Source organism: Rhizophagus irregularis, chromosome 4 (assembly GCF_026210795.1).
Source record: "Rhizophagus irregularis chromosome 4, complete sequence".
Classification (NCBI taxonomy): Eukaryota; Fungi; Glomeromycota; class Glomeromycetes; order Glomerales; family Glomeraceae; genus Rhizophagus; species Rhizophagus irregularis.
Genome location: NC_089432.1, coordinates 4,856,642 through 4,869,895, shown reverse-complemented (window position 1 = coordinate 4,869,895; position 13,254 = coordinate 4,856,642). Strand labels below are relative to the sequence as shown.

Genomic DNA, 13,254 nt, shown 5'->3' with positions numbered 1-13,254 from the left:
ATCTTTGAATCACGATACTTATTTAAACCTTAAAGAAACTTTTTTATTCACTAAAATACGATCTTAAAATAAAAGTTGCATAGCACTAATGAACTATTTAATTTATTTATTTATAATAATGACCTAAAATTTTTTTTATCGATTTCTAAAGTTTAAAACCTTTTAATTACTCGAAATTAATGATTGTGATTGGGTTTTTCTGCTAATTGATACATACAATATTAAAGAGAACCAATTATAATTTTAAAGTTGTATTTTAAATTAGTCTTGTTATTATATTATAAAAATTTGTCATTTGGAGCGTTGAGGTTATTATGCCAAATTTTACATGATGCCAAATTGGCAAATATTCAAATGTTGGTATCAAATGTAAAAAAAAAAAAATGAATTTATGTTGCATTATCGGTTTCATTATCCAATCCTTGAAGTAAATAATGAATGATACAAAAAAAAAGTTTAAAATTGTCTTTATTTTATAATCATGAAAAATATGAACAATAAAAGTGATATAAAATGAAGTACATCATCTTTATAATAAGCATTTAATATATTGTGTGTATATTCAAAATATAAAAAAAAAGAGATGAGTTCAATCCATTATCACCACATTGTGTTTGAAGGAAGGATCACAACCCGGCGTATTCCACATTTCTTTGCACTTCATGCAATATTGTGTACATCCTTGGGAATTTAATTTGATCGCAGCTTCTTGACACATTATGCACTTTTCACGTGCTTTACATCCAGGTTTATTCTCATCTTGTTTACAACATTCGTATCCGATCGTACAACCAGTTTCTATCCATTCTTTTTTGCAATTATCACATTTTTCAATACAACCTTTTTCTCCAACTAATTTATTACACCTCTTACAAGAGATATTTTTTGTCTCATAATAATATACAGTTCCTCCGACACAAATAGTAAGAACAGTTACTGACGTACCTGCGGCTGCAAGAAGATATAAACCTAATGGCGGGGCTACACCACCTTTAGAACCACTCGCAGAACCACTATGTCTAGCAAGAAAGGCTATTGACGGCAATATTGATGATGACACTACTACCTGTGATACTTTTGACGCCGCTTGAGATACGTGCGAAATTACTTGTGACATACGAGACGGTTGTGACTCTGGTGTTGCTTGTACTTGGTTAACAGTCAAATCTGGTTTGCATACTTCAATAATTTCTTTCCCTATTTCACTTGAAACTTGTGACGCAGGAAGCTTTGTAGGATTGGTACCGAGCATCTTTTCAAAAAATCTTTTGATTGAAATTTCATCAGGTTCATGATCAAGGAACTTACTACCCGAATGAAAATGAACTATTCGTTCAGGATGAAAATATTCGATTTTTATAGAATGGTTAAAAATTAATGTAGTATGACATTCTGTGATGAAAAGCCTCGGATCACCGATCGCATTACATTTTTGACATTTTCCTTGTTTAAAGTGAACTGATATTGGACTAAAATTTGGAATCAAATGTTGAATTTTTGATTTTATTTCGTTCTCACGGTAACAATTAAATTCGAAACGAGCTTCAGAATCCATTTTAGCCCATCGTGCATTGGTGTTGCCATTGATATCATAGATCCAACATGGAAAATGTTTAACGAAGAAAGAATCGTCATCAATTTGCATATTAGAAAAGGTCTGACAAGCATTCTTTGCAGCAGATTTTGGACCATTAATTAACTCATGCGATAGGAAAGTTCCCTTTGTTATAATCAAGACATTTTTCCATAAATCTATTGGTTTATATCCATCAGTATATTCGACAAAACGTTGGATAAAGTTAGCCTCGTGTTTTAGGGGATCCATTTCTCTCACACTCTCAGGGCAAAACCATAATATTGTATCGATATTAAAGATATTATTTTTTCCATGTTTCTGAAATAAACGCATTATATCATGAAATATTTCTTCATTTGTCGTACCAAATGAATCACCAAATCCACAAGTATCAATATAAAAAAATTCATCCGTTTCATATATTATTGCTTTTTCAGTGCCAGATTCAATACCATTTGAACCCTCAACGTCTATTTCACAAAGTAAACGGGCCATTGTTGTCTTGCCAAGGCCTGTGGTGCCAATGGCAAGAATAGTTTTCTTCATTTTTTTTTTAAGAAATATTTCTAAAAAATATTTTAAAATTTAATAATGAATAATTAATAAAGTTGGAAAATTATTTGTCTTAAATATTCGAATATATGATAATAATTTGATGAAAAAAAAAAAATGGAAAGAAACGGTCAAAAAAATTTTCATTGTCAATACTTGTTATTTTAAATATTTTTATGCACCTTATTCTCCGAAGATAGTCGTACAGCATTTGATGATACCGTACCGCAGTAATTACTACAGGCAGTGTCTGTGGCACCGACCAAAATTTAGCGATCACGTGACATACTTTAAATCATCACCCACCTGAGGGACTTTGTTTTTTCTGAGTGGGTATCGGTGCGACTGGGGTAGTTTACCAATTCTTTTGCGAGGAAAATATATTCTTGATTTTTTTTTTAAGAGAATTTTGTAAGAAATATAAAAATCTATTAAGCTCATTTAATAAAATATTATCATTTGGTTATTTTGATAATATACATTCTCCAACGAACTTATACTGTATGAATACTCGCATTTAACTATAAATAAAATAATAAGACAAAAACCCCATAATAATAGCATACGGTTAGGTCCCATTTATTTTTCCTCTTTGTTATTATGTTTTCTTTATCCTGTAAAAGTTGACTCAAGGAACATTTGTATGTTTTCTCAAATAATGTGAAAGGTAAGATGATTTTTACCAATTCGAATTTTAAATAAATATATACTTGTTATTCAACGGATAACTGAAGAAATAATTAAAATTGTATATTATATTATTTAGATTATTTACACTTTTTATTATTATTATACTGATTCATCATAACCCTATCTACTAGTAAGAAGTTGCAACAAAAGCTGATTTATCACATGCTATACTTTCACTATATCACATTATTCTGTTCCAACCAAAGTACTCAAATAAATATAAAAGTGAAGTGGACATTATTTTTAAGATAAAAATATAGTAAAAAAGTACAGCATAAACGTTATTTAGTTCTATAAGAACAATAAACGAAATAAAAATGTATGAATTGCCTTTTTTTAATTGGATACTGTATATACCCATTTAGTTAAAATGTACAACTCTAATTATTTTGTGTATTAAGAAAATTAATATATTAAGATCATTAATACAACCTTATAAACAAAGTTACGAAGCTATTTTTTATATTTTATATAAAATATTTGCCGTTTGGTATGAAAAAATAAACCTTTATACAGTATATACTGTACTGTATACAGTCTAACCTCGATATACCGATATTCGGTAAGACGAATACCAGTGGTGTAGGGTCGACCACCTGTGTGGTGTATGGTGATATTTAGCAGTGTGTAACAGTGTGTAAAATAAGGGGCGTGAACCATACACAGGTGATGAATAGCATTTCGGCTCACTCCAAATCACGTGTTTGGCCCATCGTGTTATTTACCACTTGTGTAAACTGTCATACACTACACATCTCCTTGACCCTGCATATGCCGATATACTATTAAAAACTTGATATACCGATAAAATTTTATTTTCCCACTATATGTGAGGACATATACAGTAAATATCGGTATAACTTTGATATAACGATATTTTCTAAAAATTTTATATATGTCCGACATATCGTTATATAAAAGTTTGACTGTATATAGATGAGATTTTAAATCTAAAACACTAAAAAATTTACTAGTTGATGCAAATAAATGATTCTTAACTTTGCAGACGTTGTTCATATTGAAAATTTGAAATAGTCACATAGTCGAGTAAGAGATTTGGACATCTAAAAAAATATGATTATTTTATGATTGATTTAATTTTCGATCAATAAAATTAACCGAACTAAAAGTTAAACCAACACATATAGTTTTGATTCAACTATTTGCCTGACTACCCTAGCAGTCGCATATGACCCCGGATAATTATAATAAAGGTCATATGCAAAAAAAGTATATAATTTTGCATTTTTAATGGAAAGGTCATATGAAAAAACGGGTATTTTAAAAAAAAGTTACATGTCAAAATAGAGTACCGCCAAATTAGGTCACAGTAAAAAAAGTATATAATTTTAGACAAAATTTTAAGGTCACATGTGATTTTTCTAATAAAAGCGTATATTTAGGAAATATCATATGCAATGTTACATCAATTTTCAATATAAATAGCAAATGAGAAAAATACATTTTATATTAGATAAATTTATCATAATTTATCAAATTTACTTAGTTGCTTTGGCTCAAAATGATGGCACAAAAACTGGAAATTTAAAAACTAAAAGATGGCAAAATAGAACATGTTTAGAAGTATTGGAAAGATATCAAAATGCCTCAGGTAAAATTCACTGGTTATTGTTTGCAAATTTATATTAATTTATAATTTATATTATAATTTATTTAGCTTTGCTAAGCATTAGCGTTGCAAATGTTACTTTGGAAAATTCCACCAATCGTGGTGGTTATGCATTTGCACTTTTGGGATTAAAAATTTGACTTGTTCAATTTTTGGCTATGTATCATAAATTAACAAATTATCATTCTTATGTTGATAGTACTAGCTGTATTGATTCACTTTCTTATATTTCAGTACATGTTTATATAGAACAGATTCCAAATATTTTTGGATGTTTTCCAATGGATGAACCAAAATATGTTTTGTTTTTACATATTCCTAGTTATTTGATCATTATTATTTAGGAAATTGCGAAAATATTACTGAAAATATGGGATTTTTAATTGTAGGAAAAAAAGAAATGGCAATCTATAATTTTTTTAATTCAATTATAGATAAATTACAATTGATTATTGCTACAAAGTCGATTAAATGATGATGCTGAATAAATTTAATATGAAATATAATATTGTAAAAAAAAAAATATTATTAAAGTCATATGATAAAAAAGGATATTTTTAATACGTATAAAGGTCATATGATAAAAATGTATATCAAAACGGCAAAAATTATGTATATTTCATTGAATTTTTAATTAGTACTGCGGATGTGACCTCTATTATAATTATCCGGGGTCCTAGTCGCATCGTATAAGTCATTCGGCGATATATTAAATTATGAGAAATTCTAATAACCCAAAGTTATCTGTCCACTTCATTCAGCTGATTGCTTAAATAATTTAAAAGTCTTATTACAATTGCTACTGTTAACGCAGGTACGTAGAAAATAAAAATTTTCCCAATCTTTTAACGTGTAAAAAAAATCAAGTGATGAAAAAAATGTAAATTTATTAAAACTCAATGCAAACTATATTCTTATGATAAAAATTAGTTTGTACCCCCTTTTCAATCAAAAGAATTATTTATTAAATGATTTCATGCATAAATGATACACATCCGAATTATTTCTTTCGTTGAACTAACCTGGTTCCTAAAATACTAAGGTCCGTGCGCTTTTATTTGAGTCACGTGACGACATTCACATGACTCTTCGCAACACTATTTCTAATTTATGAAATAAAATAATAAAATTCGAATATAAAGTGATTTTATAAAAATCAGCGCTCAAATTATTAAATAATTTAACAAAAATAACAAAATAATCAATTATTTTAAAAAAATTAAAAATTTCAAAAATTCGGTAAGGATTCTTGGACGATATTTCACATCAGTTAAAATAAGAGATTTGGCATTCTCATTACTTTATATACAATAAATTATGAATTTTTAAAATCAAAAAGCAAAAAAATAATCCGATCCTGAATTTTTTTTTTTTCTTTTTTTGGAGAAAAAAATCAATAATTCCGATCATTATTTTAATTTAGTATTAAAAATAGCTAGCCGGGATCAATAAACTTAAGCATTATAAGCGAATGATATTCAGGAAAAATATTTAAATCTGTTAAATCTGGATCAAATTTATTTCTGTATCACAGCCAAAGATTATATTAGTAAAGTCCTTCTGTTAAAGATTAATTAATCGTGATTGTGATTAGGATTTTTTGTTAACTGATATAATAATACTGAAGAGAATAAAAATATAATTTGAAAGTTGCATTTTAAATTCTTCTTATTTTATACGAATTTGAAATATTCAAATGTAGGCATTATTAAATGTAAACGAAAAACAAAAAATTAAATTTACGTCGCATTATTGGTTTTATCTTCCGATCTTTGCGGTAATTATTGTGGCCAATAATAATGAATTACAGAAAAAAAAAATTTAATTGTCTCTATTTTTATAAGTACAAAAAAAAAGTTATCTTTATTTAATATAAAATATAAAAAAAAATATGTATAATAGAATAAGTATTACATCATTTTTTAATAGACTTTTAAAATAAAAGACAAAGGAAAAATGATGAAATTCAATTTATTATCACAACATAATGATTGAAAGAGGGATCACAGCCCGGAGTCTTCTTCCACTTTTCTTTGCATTTCGCGCAGAATGGTGTACATCCTTGGGAATTTAATTTGATTGCAGCTTCTGAGCACATTATGCATTTTTCACGTGCTTGACATCCAGGCGCTTCCTCTTTTTGTTTACAACAATCATATTGAGTTTCACAACCAGGTTCCTCCCATTTTTTTTTACAATTATCACATTTTTTAATACATTCTTTTTCTACTCCAATCAATTTTTTACATAATTTACATGGAATATTTTTTGTTTCATAATAAAACACAACTCCTCCAACACAAATGGCAATAACTGAAGTACTTGCAGCTGAAAGAATTGCAGCTGAAGTTATAGTGCCTGCTGCTGCTCTGGAAAGGGCCAATGGCACCATTGGCACTACTAATCGTATTGCCTTATACGCTACCGTCGCTACCTTCAAACTTAATAGTGACACACGTGACAGTTGAGACTCTGATGTTGCTTCTATTTGGTTACTAAATTCGTACGACTCAATAATTTCTTTCGCTGTTTCACTTGAAACCTGAGATGCAGGAAGCTTTGTAGGATTGCTACCGAGTATTTCTTCAAAAAATTTTTTGATTGAATTTTCGTCAGGTTCATGATCAAGGAACTTACTACCCGAATGAAAATGAACTATTTGTTCAGGATGAAAATATTCGATTTCTATAGAATGGTTAAAAATTAATGTAGTATGACATTTTGTAATGAAAAGCCTAGGATCACCGGTCGCATTACATTTTTGACATTCACTATTTCTAAAGTGGACTAATATTGGACTAAAATTTGAAATTAAATGTTGAATTTTTGATTTTATTTCATCCTGACGATAATAATTATCCGGAAGTGGACCGTCTTTGGAAGGACGTTTGATATCACAGATCCAACATGGAAAGTGTTTAACGATGAATGATTCTTCATTAATTTGCATACTAGAAAAAGCCTGACAAGCATTCTTCGCAGCAGATGTTGGACCATCAATTAACTCATGCGATGGGAAAGTTCCCTTTGTTATAATTAAGACATTTTTCCATAAATCTATTGGTCTACATTCGTCTGTATATTCGATAAGTCGTTGAATAAATCTAGCCTCACGTCGTAAGTGGGCCATTTCTCTTACACTCTCACAACAAAACCATAATATTACATCGATATTAAAAATATTATTTTTTCCATATCTCTGAAATAAACGCATTATATCATGAAATACTTCTTCATCTGTCGTGTCCGATGAGTCATCAAATCCACAAGTATCAATAAATAAAAATTCATTCGTTTCATATATTATTGCTTCCTTAGTTGCAGATTTAGTACCACTTGAATCCTCAACGTCTACTTCACAGAGCAAGCGGGCCATTGTTGTCTTGCCAAGGCCTGTAGAGCCAATTGCGAGAATAGTTTTCTTCATCTTTCAAGAATAATTTCTTAAAAATTATTTTACTTTTTATAACCCAAACCCTGAAATAATTATTAACGTTATCATTATTTATCTAAACACAAATAATTAATAAAGTCAATGTTATCATTATTTATCTTAACTATTTTAAGCAATAAATGGACTCCGATTAAAGTCGTACAATTAGATGATAGGTAATCTACTACGCCACACACGTGTGAGCCAGAACAAAAGAGCTGATCAAACATCGACTATCCTTATTCAGGACATGAACATGAACAACAAACTAAACAAATAACACCAATCAAAATATTAAAATTAAAAGATTTTACAAAAATTTATATTACAAATTGCTTAAAAATAATATTATTGTTATCAAATATTATAATATATAAAATTTTCCATTTTCTACTCGTAAAATGTTTTAGCATCTTGATCTACTTTGTTTGGCAGATTTTTCATACCAAAGTATAGCTTAACCAATATTTTTCTTTACTCCTTGTCCTATTTCATAAATTCGCGGTTGCTTTCTGATATAATTAAAATGCTTTTTGTCTATCAACTTTAATACCAATTCCATTATTATAACAATAAAATTTTTTTTATTTTAATAAGTAATCCTACGTCATTACTGCGGTACTGCGGTTAATGAAGATAAATTTGACCTAGTGAGTAGATATTGTACAACAATAATAGGCATAAAATACTTAAAATGGGGTTATTTTGTTAATAAAATTTTTTATTGTTTTTCTACCAATATTATTATTCACTATGTCCGATAATAAGCAAATGCAAAATGAATGGATTAATTGGATTGAAGAAGCTATTGATAAAGAACATTGAAATCATTATGAATACAACCAATTTACTAATATTCAAGAAATTGGTTCTGGAGGTTTCGGAAAAGTATACCGTGCAAATTGGAAAAATACGAAAAAACAATTAGCGTTAAAAACTTTTTTTAATCTTAATCATGTCACCATGAAAGAAATTGTTTGCGAGGTAATTTATTATATAATACATTTTTTTTACGATGTTTTTTTAGCCTATATTATTTTATTTTTAATATTTGAATTTATTTTAGTTAAAAATTCAACGTAAAGTTAATTTCCACGATAATATTATTCGTTGCCTTGGAATAACAAAATTTGAATCAGGTATTATAAATATTATAATGAGACTTCAATAAGTATTATATCTAAATTTTATTCACAGAATTTCATTCCAATTTTTTTTTTTAGACAATCAAATTGTTAATAATAATTATATAATGGTAATGGAGTATGCTGACGGTGGTAGTCTTCGAAATTATTTGGAAAAAAACTTTACTAGTAGGCTCACATGGGACGACAAATTAGATGTGGCGTACCAATTAGCTTACGCTGTATCATGCTTGCATAATGAAGGGATCATCCATCGTGACTTGGTAATTTATTTATTATTATTTAATCATACTGTATTTGTATTTATTTATTTAATATATGTTTTTCTAATAGCATTCCGGCAATATATTGGTTCATCAAAACATAATCAAATTGGCAGATTTTGGGTTATCAAAAAGAATTGGAGCATCATCCAATTTCCAATCTAAACTATTTGGGATGGTTCCCTATGTTGATCCGAAAAGCTTTAGCAAACGAAGAAATAATAATAACCAAATGTTTTCATTAAATGAAAAAAGCGATGTTTACAGTGTTGGCGTATTATTATGGGAAATATCCAGTGGCCAACCTCCATTTTATGCTGAAGGTGAAGAATATGATGTTAGTTTAATTTTGGAAATTTCACAAGGTCTTAGAGAAACGGTTGTTCCTGACACGCCCGAAGAATATGTAAAAATTTATACTAGTAAGTAAATCTTAAATTTATTATAATTTAAATATTGTTTTAATTAATATATTTGTGTTTTAGAATGTTGGGACGGTGAGCCAGATAATCGTCCTACTATATATCAAGTAGTTGATTTGTTAAAAGCAATGATTACAAAAACCGATATAATTACGGAAAATCCTCCATTATCAAACGAGCAAGAATTTAACGAGATCCGTTTAAATATCAATAATTTGGAATCACAAGGAGAATTATCCCAACTTATTCAAAATTTTAATAAAACGGACACAAAAGAAATTGATAATATAATAGCATCAAATAAGCAAGAGAAATATTCAACTGAAAAAGATTTTAGTATAATAGTTGATAAAATAAATGATTTAATTTATAAATCCTATGACAAAGGAACTGAAGGGGAATTAGCAAAAGAGCAAGTTATTGAATATCTTGATAATTACAATACAAATTCACAGGAAATTCATAATTGGTTACCAAATAATCAAAATAATTCAAATTCTATTTTTTTACTTGGATATTTTAATTTTATGGGAATTGAGACAAGTGAAAATTATGAAAAAGCATTTAATTTATTTATTAATGCATCAGAAAAAGATCATATATTAGCACAACTTTTTGTTGGTGGATGTTATCAATATGGACATGGAACTAAAAAAAATGAAAAATTAGCCTTTGAATATTATGAAAAAGCGGCTAATAAAAATCTCTTACGTGGACAACTTAGAATTGGTTATTGTTATGAAAATGGAATAGGTATTGAAAAAGATCTAAAAAAGGCTTTTTATTGGTATGAAAAAGCTGCAAATAATGGAAATATATTAGCCATGCATAATTTAGGTAAATGTTATAAAGATGGATATGGTGTTGAAAAAGATTATAATAAAGCTTTTGAATTATTTAAGCAATCGGCTGAAGGAGGGTATTCAGAAGGAGTAACAAAGTTAGGATATTGTTATGAAAGAGGTATTGGTACTAAAATTGACAAGCAAAAAGCATTTGAATTATATAAAAAATCTGCAAATTTAGGAAGTTTAGTAGCACAATATAATGTTGGTATTATGTATGAAAAGGGAAATGGAATTACAAAAGATATAGATAAAGCGATTTATTGGTATGAAAAATCTGCCAAAAAAGGACTTCAAAAAGCACAAAATAAATTAGAAACACTTCAAAAAAAATAAATAAATTTAATTTATAATAAATTAAATCATAATATGTAAATCAATTAAATCACTAATTATTTTTTTATTTTATAGAATAGTGTATACTAGTATACTAAGATATAGTAAATAAAAATCTTATCAATTTTTATAATCATCCTTAAGTATTACAAACATTTTTTTTTTATCAAAATATATAAATTTCTCTTTTAAATTAAAATGTCGTTCTAGGATTTCAAAATCCATGGGAATTTGATTTATTTTCCGAAAATTTGATTGTTTAAAAAATTTGATACTTATTAGTAATATTTTTTGAAACGATCGTATATATGGAAAAAAAATAATGAAAGATGAAACAGTGCTTTTTATATCTAAAGCAAAAAAAAAAAGATTTAAAATTTTTATATAAAGTAATACTTTTTATAAAATATAAAATATTACTATAAATCACGTATACGAAGAATAAGCATTTGTCGACGGCAAACTTAATTAAGTATCTACCTGCATACTCTTACGTCACTCTTGCTAACATACTTTTATCGACTTTTTACAATTATGAAGATTTTGCCAACGAACTATTTTTAACTACAGAAAAGATCAAACAAAATACCACTCAACATAATGAAATTTCAACTCAAAGTACGACAAATAACAACAATAACCCCTTTACAAACAACTACAAATAGAATTTCAGCACAAATCAAGTGTAGACAACATCTACAAACAAAACATATGGAGAATATGGATATTGTTAGAATAATTCCGGCCAATACTATATCAGATATGACAAATTTTCTATAAAATCACGGGATTACCCTCAATACTACTGCACGTGACCTCTCCCTTATCGTCAAAATAATCAAAGGAAAAAGTTGTACTGTACCCAAACTATTAAACAATCAAAATATAAAAAACAGCTTACATATACTTGGCGCTGACCATGTGCGCAGATATGCATCAGAATTTGTTATTTGTTCAGGAATATCGAGCAGACATATTTGCATAAATAGTTACCTTAACAAATTTTCGCCCATTGGATCCGATGTGGAATTACCTCAGATTCCATGAAATGACGGCAGATGGGTCCGGAAGATTATAAATGATTACAAATCAAAATATTCCAGATGTTGATCAATCGGACCTAGTTCACCAGCCAGAATCAATGGAATTAGGGGCGAAAATTCTTAACAGTAAATCCAAAAAAAAACCTCTCCCCCGCATACCAGCAGAAGGTCCAAGAAGAATTGTCTCTAAAAAAAAAGGAAAAATTTGTTAAATGTCAAAAAAAAAACTTTTCCCACTTAACAAAAGTGAAGTTTATACTGAAAAGTAAAAATATGTGTGCCTATATTTTTTTTTTAAAAAAAAATCATATCCATTTATGGCACGGCGTAAAAAATTCTGATGGCATCTATAACTGGATCCTGGAAAAAAATTTTAATGAACTTACACACACAGATGTTACCGTATTCAGCATTGAGCAAAAAGCAACAGAAATATCATGAAATCGTTTTAACCGAGGCCTCGCTTAACAACAATCATTTTAGATTGTTTCCAGGTCAATGGAAATTATTAGACATTCCCAGAAAGAAAGTAAATGAGAAATTCCAATTGTGGTGCTGCAAATTACTGTGTAAAATACTGGCCAACTTTAATGTCACGACCTGTAAACTAACAAAGACACAATTTGTTGTTAGGATATTATCATTTCAAAAAACATTTGAACAACTATGAACCAATACATAAACTTTGAACGTGAGTTTCATATCTCGTGTTTATTATTTTATTATTTTTTATTATTTCACGTTTATGCAACATATATTTAATTATTGCATACAATAATTCTGCACTCTCGTTTATTTAGGAAAAGAAAAAATACTTTTTAATCAATAAGACCATGGATTTTGCTCATGAAAAATACTAGGTACTCGCAAAATTCGAAGAGGAAACTAGAAAAAGAAATCTTGTGCGTCCACGTATAGAAAGTAACATGAAAATAGGAATTGAAAATTTGGCAGATTTTAATGAATTTTTCTAATGGTAAAATATTTAAAATAACTTCCTAAATAGGAGAGTAAAAAAAATAATAAGAGAAAAGGAGAGAAAGTTTGAGGTGTAGAGCTAGAGAATAATAAAATCTCAGGAAAGATTGCGTCACATTTACCGTACCACAAAAATATAGTATTAAATACTTTTTAATTATTGATCGCCAATAAAATTACTTGCTTTTAAATTTTTCGAATAAATCTACAAAAATTAATAGAATTATTTTTTTTTTGCTAGGAAACTGATCGCTACCGTTCACACAATTATGCGAATATATTTATTACCGTATGTTCTCATATAAAAATTATGCAAATGGAATTAAAAATTCGTATAATCA

At 28.1% G+C, this 13,254-nt stretch overlaps 4 protein-coding genes across 4 annotated transcripts; 2 read left to right on the top strand and 2 right to left on the bottom strand.

Annotated features, from left to right (window-relative positions):
- Positions 1 to 589: 589 nt before the first annotated feature.
- On the bottom strand, positions 590 to 2,122 carry OCT59_024360 (uncharacterized protein; the record flags this gene model as incomplete). Its single annotated transcript, XM_025321271.2, has 1 exon — positions 590 to 2,122. The coding sequence occupies one exon, from the start codon at positions 2,120 to 2,122 to the stop codon at positions 590 to 592; it is 1,533 nt and encodes a 510-aa protein (XP_025169332.2).
- Positions 2,123 to 4,267: 2,145 nt separating this feature from the next.
- OCT59_024359 (uncharacterized protein) lies at positions 4,268 to 4,588 on the top strand (the record flags this gene model as incomplete). Its single annotated transcript, XM_025327826.1, has 2 exons — positions 4,268 to 4,430; positions 4,497 to 4,588. The coding sequence occupies 2 exons, from the start codon at positions 4,268 to 4,270 to the stop codon at positions 4,586 to 4,588; spliced, it is 255 nt and encodes an 84-aa protein (XP_025169334.1).
- Positions 4,589 to 6,414: 1,826 nt separating this feature from the next.
- On the bottom strand, positions 6,415 to 7,875 carry OCT59_024358 (uncharacterized protein; the record flags this gene model as incomplete). The annotated part of the gene is made up of 1 exon (XM_025321273.2): positions 6,415 to 7,875. One exon carries the CDS (start codon positions 7,873 to 7,875, stop codon positions 6,415 to 6,417), a length of 1,461 nt encoding a protein of 486 aa, XP_025169335.2.
- Positions 7,876 to 8,844: 969 nt separating this feature from the next.
- On the top strand, positions 8,845 to 10,892 carry OCT59_024357 (uncharacterized protein; the record flags this gene model as incomplete). The annotated part of the gene is made up of 5 exons (XM_066135384.1): positions 8,845 to 8,865; positions 8,948 to 9,020; positions 9,105 to 9,289; positions 9,360 to 9,711; positions 9,775 to 10,892. 5 exons carry the CDS (start codon positions 8,845 to 8,847, stop codon positions 10,890 to 10,892), a joined length of 1,749 nt encoding a protein of 582 aa, XP_065991410.1.
- Positions 10,893 to 13,254: the final 2,362 nt, after the last annotated feature.